The sequence below is a fragment of the Amaranthus tricolor genome, chromosome 13 (assembly GCF_026212465.1).
Source record: "Amaranthus tricolor cultivar Red isolate AtriRed21 chromosome 13, ASM2621246v1, whole genome shotgun sequence".
In the NCBI taxonomy this organism is placed as follows: Eukaryota; Viridiplantae; Streptophyta; class Magnoliopsida; order Caryophyllales; family Amaranthaceae; genus Amaranthus; species Amaranthus tricolor.
The window spans coordinates 9,386,429-9,395,310 of NC_080059.1; the positions used below are offsets into that span (position 1 = coordinate 9,386,429).

Below are 8,882 nucleotides of genomic sequence, written 5' to 3' on the forward strand. Positions count from 1 at the left end.
ATTTTCTAAATTCAAGGCAGGGCATCTAATTCTTCGTAAGATGTAATTTCCAACTTTCAGAAGTATTGATTAATGCACAAACTAAACCCATAATCACACTTTTTTATTATCAAAACTTCCATCATTTGGCGATTACCAAGGAAACCCATAATAAACAAATTAAAGTTAACAAATTAGGATCACATTATCAGCAAAACTTCATTAAAGCCAAATTATAAGCAAAAAATGAAAAAACAAACAAAGAATATGACAAGAATAGATTCCTTGTCCAAATTTTACTGTGAATTTCTCACCACAATGTTGAATAATTCTTGTTGGGAGTTTATTAGTACTAAAAATGGAAGTGGGCCAAGGCCACCCATGCAGGAGAGAGGTACAACATGACACTGTAAAAGAATCAACTCAATCAAAAACTTAAGCTGATCAACTCAACTAAAAACTTAAGCTGATGATTGAGACCACATGATATGTTATATACACTAACATATGCCCCCTCATACCAGAGCCCTTTGAGTTAGAAGTGTGTATGCAGCATGGACCCTCCTCCTACCTAGTGCGAAATATTCCACTTGAATTTAAGGGGTGGTTGAGATTCAAAACCGTAATCTCTTGTCAAGTATGTTTCTAATACCACATCAAGGAATCAGCTCATCTAAAAACTTAAGCTGATAATTGAGGCCCCATATTTGTTATAGTAGTATACTCTAACAAACACAAAGCACGATAGACACTGCACACGGGTGGTTAACATGACCTAATTTTTATGATCAGACCTTATTTTTAGGTGACTAAGCACAATACGACTTGACACAAAACACGACAATTATTGTATGTGGGTGGCCCAACACGACACAATCTCCTGTTGAGTCTTCTCTCTTGGCTTTATCTACTGCTCTGTCAAGTGCCCACTCCTTTGGTGTGGTTATTTTGCTCAATCAAAGAGAGATAGAAAGAGCCCCACCCCTCATTAATGCATTTAGACTTTTCAATCCTTATACTCTTGCAGGTAAGGAAGGTTCCATGTGCTAACACTCAAATCTTTACCAATTACCATTAATACTCAGAAATGACTGGTAAGACAAATTAGTAATTCTAAAACATTTTACTACCTTTTCTTGCTTCATCATTTATTTTCTTGCTGAATTCCCAGGATTTTTTCTCATTTGTTTCAGTGTTTTGATTTGAAATCACAACAAATTCCCAAATATGTGGTTAGAAATTTACAGCATTTCTGGTCCTTTCTCTTGTGACCAGGTGTTCGATGTTTTGCTTAAAAAAACCTGATTTTGGGTTTCTGGTTTACTTTATGAAATTCAGTGCTTTAAGGTGTAATCATAACAATTTCAAATGGGTATGTGTAATTATTGGACCCTCTACTTTATTCTCTCAATCTCTTTTAGCTTTTACATTATGGGTACCTTTCAATTGCAATCCTCACAAGTTCAAGTTCTTCTACAATTAAGAAAGCTTTTGGAGTACCCAATTGAATTGGAAGTGTGGAATAATGACAAGCAAAATATCTGTTTCATGTCTTCCTCCACCAAAATGAATGTTACTTGTGAAAATGATGTTGTTACTGAGCTTAGGATTATGGGTAGTAAGCCTTCTAAAGAACCCATCTTTTTTGGGTATGCAATTCCAAATCTGACTTTGTCACAGAGATTTTCAATGGATTCCTTTGTTGCAACTTTAGCTAGGCTAGGAAGTTTAAGAGCTCTTAGTTTAGTTTCTTTAGGCATTTGGGGCCCACTTCCTGATAAAATTAATAGGTTATCTTCATTGGAGTTTCTTGACCTAAGCTCTAATTTTTTGTATGGTTCTGTTCCACCAAGAATTGCTACTATTGTGAAGCTTCAAACACTTAGACTTGATGGTAACTTCTTTAATGAAAGTATTCCTGATTGGTTAAACTCTTTATCAAATCTTTCAATCTTAAGCTTATCTAATAATCAGCTGAAGGGTCCATTTCCTGCTTCGATTGGGAAAATCAACAGTTTGCATACACTTGCAATGTCAAACAACAAGATTTCTGGGGATTTGCCTGATTTAAGTAGTTTAAATGGTCTTAAAGTATTGGATTTGAGTAGAAATGAATTCGACTCGAAACTTCCCAATTTTCCTGATGGTCTGTTAATGGCATTACTCAATAATAATTCGTTCACCGGTGAAATATCACCACAAGAATTCAGGAAACTGAATCGCTTGCAGCATCTCGATTTATCACTTAACCATCTACAAGGAAGAATACCCATCATTATTTTCTCATTGCCTAATATTGCTTACCTGAATCTGGCATCAAATGAGTTTAGTGGATCACTCCCTCCTCATTTGGCATGTGGGGAGAAACTCGGGTTTGTTGGCTTGTCGAATAACAGATTAACTGGTGAGATTCCGAGTTGTTTAAGCAAAGTTACCGCGCAATTTTATGGGAATTGTTTGACAGCTGCTGGTGTACAAAACCAGCATCCACTGTCGTCTTGTAAGCTTCAGAAGAAGAAAATTTCGATAGCCAAAAGCGCATTAACTTTAGTCGGTGTGATTGGAGGAACAGTTGTTGTAATGGGAATTCTAGCCGTTGTATTTCTAGTGATTTTTCGAAGATACTGTCGAAGAGGTTTTCGAGAGCAGAATCTGTTGCAGAAGAATGGTGTGGAAAGTAGTGCAACTGGAGTCACTTCAGAGATTCTAAAAAATGCAAGTAGGTTGAATTTGATTTCCTAGAATTCTGATTTGAAAATGTACTCAAATTTCTTGTTGATTTTATGTTTCTCTTTATTTGTCCCAGGGTATATATCTGAAGCAGCAAAATCTGGTACACAAGAACTACCGGCTTGTCGAATATTTACCTTGGAAGAGCTTAAAGAAGCAACCAAAAACTTTGATATGTCTTCTTTGTTGGGGGAAGGTTTTAGAGGCAAGGTATTGTATTTTCAATACTTTGTGATTTTCTTCATTCATCCCGTCCAATGTAACATAATTCGCTTTTTGAATTTGTTATTCGCTCAAAATGACCCTATAATAGCCCAAAACTGACCATGATTCTTTTCTTTATTCGTGATATGAAAGGAGATTAGTGAATTATGTGACAGTGATCCCGTCACATATACTCCCATGTTCTTTTGAATTTGCTACATTATACAAATCGAAGTTAAGAGCTTTATGTCATTGTGTAATCACGATTCGTGAATCTTGTTTTTGATTGTTATAATAGTATGGCAAGTTACCCAACAAAGGAAAAAGTGAAGTAATAAGAATGCCAATAGAAATTTCACACTACCCTTAAACTTTGCTGAAAATCAGTTGAGCTAAAGTGACATTTTTAGTCCTTAATTTCCATGACTTTGACAGATGTATCGAGGAACGTTACAGAATGGAACTGTGGTAGCAATAAGGTGCCTATCTCTGTCGAATAAATACACCACTCGGAATCTCAAGCTTCGGCTGGACCTTTTGGCCAAGTTTCGGCACCCCCATTTGGTTTGTCTTCTGGGCCACTGCATTGACAATGAGGCAAAGGCTGATTCCGATGGAAACAAGGTTTATTTGGTTTACGAATATGTGCCTAATGGGAACTTCCGCTCTCATCTGTCTGGTTAGTGTTCCCTATATTTTCATATTCTTCTGTCAATGATGTTCGTTGGACCATAACCATCGTAACAAATGACACAATCCCAGATCATCGTCAAGTTCGAGCTCTCAAATGGTCTGAGCGATTAGTGATTCTCATCGATATTGCTAAGGCTGTACAGTTCCTTCACACTGGAGTCATACCCGGTTTTTTCAATAACCGATTGAGAACCAATAATATATTGCTCGATGAACATCGAAGGGCAAAACTCGGTGATTATGGTTTGTCAATCATCAATGATGATGATGAATTTGGAGTGAGTTCATTTTACATAGTGTAATCTTCACTTTGTTTTTCAATTCTCAAATGGCTGATTATAACACTTTGTATTGGATTTTCAGGGAAAGGTAACAAATGCCAAATCATGGTAAGAGCAAGTCCCCTTGAGCTAGTTAAAATCTAATTACAATATTCTAGTAATTTCTACTTGCGGCCGTTTGGTTAGTGATACTAAATGGTGGTAATGGAAATGATGTATAATGTTAAACTTCATCAAAAGTTCCATGTCATTTCCATGGTGATGAAACTTTGATCAATTTGCGTATAAATTTTCATTACGACCTAATATCACCTCTTCCAATGGTAATGCATTAGAATGAATTTTATGAAGAAAATGAGATGGTTGAAGTTGGACAAGCATGACCATCAAGATAGCCAAGAGATTTTTTAACTAAAATTATACTTGTTTTCATTCCCATTACCACGTTAAATACCACATACCAAACGAAACGAGCCGTTAATGGTTTCAGATTATAGGGAATGATATTAAAATGGTTCGTTGAATTATGTGCGTTTTATCTTTACGTAAAGCTCTAGATATGTAAAGTTGTAGATGATGTATCCTATCAAGGGTTAGTCAGAAACTATCTTTGTTATCACTAACAAAGATAAGATTAGGTATATTTGATCTCCAAAATCCCGCCTTTGGGTTATGGTGTGTTGTAGTTATTTCTGATGCTTCTGTATTGCAGGCAAATGAAGCTTCTTGAGGATGACATATATTGCTTCGGATTTATACTATTGGAATCTATCATTGGACCGTCAGTTTCTGCCAAAAAGAAGGCAGTTCTGCTGAAGGAAATGGTAAATTTCTTATATTATTGACAGCAGATTGTATCAAAATCATGTTTCATTCTGTAATCAAATGTCGAAACTTCGCAACAGGCATCACTTGGAAGCGAGGAAGGTCAGAGAAGAATTGTCGACCCAATCGTATTGTCTACCTCGTCAAAAGAATCATTGTCAACAGTCATCTCAGTAACAAACAAGTGCGTTTCATCTGAAACATCAACACGTCCTTCATTCGAGGATGTGCTTTGGAATCTCCAGTACGCTGCTCAGCTACAAGGAACTGCAGATGGTGACCCAAGATTTAGCTCTCCGGCACATTTATGAGCTATTTCCTGCAAAAAACTGGTGCTTATCGAACTGGTGAAAACCAGAGTCTGGAAAGAACAAGGCACATACTTATATTTACTGTAAATGTATTGGCCGTTAGCCCGAGAGAAAAGAGCAGACTCTCTCCACTTGCAGTTCTAATTCACATGCTCCATGAGTTGTTGAAAATATGTAATACATGATTTAATTGGAACTGCTTTCAAACATGTATATCTTGGCAAATATTCTTGTCCTTCAACTAGTTCTAATGTTGTTTATCCACAAAAATTCTCAATTATCTACAATCGGCATTCTAGCCGAACAAAAGGTAACAGCAGTTAACTCGTATACTGCTGCTCATCTTAGAAATAAGGGTGGAGATAGGTTTTTATACTCGCATCATATTTACATCAGAGCAAAGAGAATTAAGACTCGAAATAACGTTCAAGTTTCGTACTCAAGGTCTCCTGAAACTCGTTGTCAATGTCTGCGAAGAATGAACTGCATTTATATGCTGGCTATGTAGAGCAGCTAGCAGTCCTTTCCAGTTATCTCCTGGTGCATCCCCCACTTGAAAGTCAATGAGCTTATTCTGGTTCTGATAGTAGGCCTCAAGAAATTGCATCTATGGTGAAGTAAAACATATTAGTATTTGTGTCTACAAAATTTTGTGAAGTTCACCACACCATGCTCTTATGACCGATTATAACACAAACGCAGGTTAACTTTATCAGTCATTTTTAATTGATTGCTTATTGAAAACGATCGCCAAATACTTACGATGTTAAGAACAAACAACAATGAGCAAAAATAAGTTTGACAAAGTAACAAACAAGGACACAAAGATTTAAGGAGGTTCACCCAATGATGGCTACGTCCTCCGTGGTGTGTAGTTATGTTTATATTATATCAAATGAATACAAACAACACTTCAATATGAAGAATTACAATTGAGATAGAGATAACAACAATAGGCTATGTGTTTGGCTTAAGGGTTGTGTTTGATGTGTTTTACACACATACTTGAAGTGTGGGTATGAGAGCCCTATTTATAGTACTAGGTACTTGAAGATGAATGGCTCACATAAATACATAGTTAATTTTGGGTAATGAATACTAAGAATTAAGTCTAAGGATTTGAAGAGGCATTATCTCAAGAGTCACACACATGAATACTCTTCACCTTAATCTTCATTAACACCAATAATTCCCATGAATACTCTTCACCTTATTACACCCTTTTGGATTCCACAACTCAAGAGTCACACTCATGAATTCATCCCATTAAAGTGCACTCAAGTCACACATTAGTATACTCTCATAATCACATTAGTATACTACTATTCATAACACTTATGATCCAAAATACAGGATGCTCCATGAAGTCCAATGCACCATTTTTTGATATCCGCACAATAATATTGATAACGCCTTTTTCTAGTATCAATTGCAATTTTTAACGACATTTTACAACATACGTGCTGGGACAGCTTTAACTACTAAAATTATATTAGAAGCAGGTGAGTAAAACTTCTATATTTGCAGCATCAGTGGCAGTGCTTAATTGCACAAAAGCTAAATTCCAGACAAGCATAATAGATCGAAATAGGAAGTCACTTGCTCTCTGTAGAATGCATTGACCATAAACTCGGAATTTTCATTGGTCCTGTTAAGACCCGAAAAACTGGATTTGCTTCTGCCACAAAGTGCAGTTGAATCAGCAGGAGAACCAACTATCTGAAAATGGTCCTCAGAGCATTTAAAATTCACAACTAGGTCAATATCAACCAGTTCGTCAAGGATCTCCTACAATAAATGGATCATAGTCTATCAGAATCATATAAGAAATATGTTGCCTAACTTTAGGCCTTTGGAGATACCCAGACTAGCTGTATTATCTTTAATAGTTAATGGTGAGAGGATGGAACTGCAACAATCAATAGAAACAAAAACGAAATGTTCCACCAAAGAAACCAAGACTATTAGTATCCTAGTCCCTAGAAGGTGTGGGGGATGTAAATGCAAGAATCAATATAAACAAAAGAGATATGTTCCACTCTGGATCTTACTCAAAATAGAATAATCCCCTAAAAGAACAAGTGAATTCAGGTGGGTTTGGTCAACTAAAATGAGCACAAGTGCATAAATATAGCACAAACAATCAGAGCATATAGAAATGGTAAAAGCTTACAGCCTGGAGGCGTGTCCGAGGAATTCCATCCAAAATAAATCCATTTTCACCTCTGTAATGTCCATCTTCAAGTCTTTTTGACAGCAAGCCGAAGATTATGCTTTCAGGAACAGGCTTCCCACAATTAATTGCATCAGCAATCTACAGCAATAAGCAAAAAGGCAAAAACTGATAAGCCTTCCAAAAAACGAAATGAAATAAGTATTCTATGAGACCATTCTACAATCATTAGCACACCCTTTCCATCATGCACATCTGTGTATAGAGATGAAGCCCGTGATGATAGAACTGAAACAATCATGATAACAGTGTGCGATATATGTTATGTTCAATACAAAGAGGCTCCTTATGGTAATTCACAAATATTGTGGCTACTATTTGCAAGAACATCCATAAAATTTAGGCCTAATTGTCTGTCTTGATTGTTCTTATTACAATTGGAGCTAGATTTTCTTCAAAATATAGGATATGAAAAGGCTGTGTAACAGTGTAAGTAGGCAAGAAATAAATAAAAACTATGTTTCTAGCATTAAGGCTTTGGCTTAGTTGTTGTTTATTATTTATATGTTGATTATTGAGAAAAGATATATGCAGCCATAGGACTAAATATAAAACGCTAAACATGGAAATAGTTGGTAATAAACAAGGGTCAATAACATCATATTTTGCATAGTTTGTCACAATTCCTAAAACAATACCAGTTTAGAAAAATGTTTAATGCGTATATGCAACCCTATACAGCAAAATCCTTAATCAAGATATAGAGATATAGGTTAGAAAATTTATCTCCTAACAACCTTTCGTTGGGCCAACCAAAGATTTATTTTCTGGGTTTGGCATTATAATGGATTATATTAAAATGACACATGAAATCATGTATAAAGTTGCAGACGATGTTTGTAACCAAGTTTGAATCAAAAGCAATCCATGTTACCACCATTTAAGTTTCTGGTTAAATTCGAATTTTTGGAATTAGTAAGATTTGGGTGAAACTATTTAAAATTATTAAGTCCTAATAGTGTCTTAATAGTATGAAGTGGATTAGATGTGTAAACACGTTCTAATACGTGATTTTTGTGTGTGTATGGTGTCTAGGACCTTGATTCATAAGAGGGTGAAATTCCTATCGTGATTGAACTTCGTTTTGTTTGCAGCGCTTCAAGGTACACGCTTAGACCATACTGTTTATGTGGTTGTGCAAGTAGTGTTGTTTCATTTCTAATCGAGGCATTGTAAATCACATAAGGATTAGACATCTCAAATAATTTGAAAGAAGTTACTTGAAAGTTGAGGATTTATATGTTTGTTACCCAAAGGGGTTAACGTTTTGGTTTGGATTATTACAATTATTGTTCCTATAGTAGTTTTGGATCATTACGGTCACCATGGGGGTATGCATACTTTACCTCTGACGACCCGCACAGGACGGGCAACGTCTTAGGTCGGTGGTTGCCTTGGAATTAGCTCTCCCAAGTGTATTCCTCTAAAAAAAGGATTTTGATTTATACTTGAACGACCCGAACAGGACGGGCTACGTTACAAGTTGGAATTATCTAATAATGAATGTATAAGAGCCTATGCATACTAAGATAAACACATTGCTTGTATTCAACCTGTTTGACATTTGTATGAAGTCTCTGATGTGTATTGGATTGTTCTTTGAAACCTGCTACGTGTTGTCACACG

General features: G+C 36.0%; 2 protein-coding genes across 2 annotated transcripts; one reads left to right on the top strand and one right to left on the bottom strand.

The window, feature by feature from the left end:
- The first annotated feature begins 856 nt into the window (after positions 1-856).
- On the top strand, positions 857-5,293 carry LOC130797691 (probable inactive leucine-rich repeat receptor-like protein kinase At3g03770). Its single transcript, XM_057660397.1, has 7 exons — positions 857-2,698; positions 2,786-2,919; positions 3,349-3,592; positions 3,676-3,884; positions 3,970-3,995; positions 4,600-4,711; positions 4,793-5,293. Exons 1-7 carry the CDS (start codon positions 1,348-1,350, stop codon positions 5,021-5,023), a joined length of 2,307 nt encoding a protein of 768 aa, XP_057516380.1. The 5' UTR covers positions 857-1,347; the 3' UTR covers positions 5,024-5,293.
- A 169-nt stretch (positions 5,294-5,462) lies between these two features.
- LOC130798790 (probable adenylate kinase 7, mitochondrial) lies at positions 5,463-7,497 on the bottom strand. Its single transcript, XM_057661886.1, has 4 exons — positions 7,420-7,497; positions 7,197-7,337; positions 6,623-6,811; positions 5,463-5,630 (listed from the first exon to the last, which is right to left on the bottom strand). The coding sequence occupies exons 1-4, from the start codon at positions 7,495-7,497 to the stop codon at positions 5,463-5,465; spliced, it is 576 nt and encodes a 191-aa protein (XP_057517869.1).
- Positions 7,498-8,882: the final 1,385 nt, after the last annotated feature.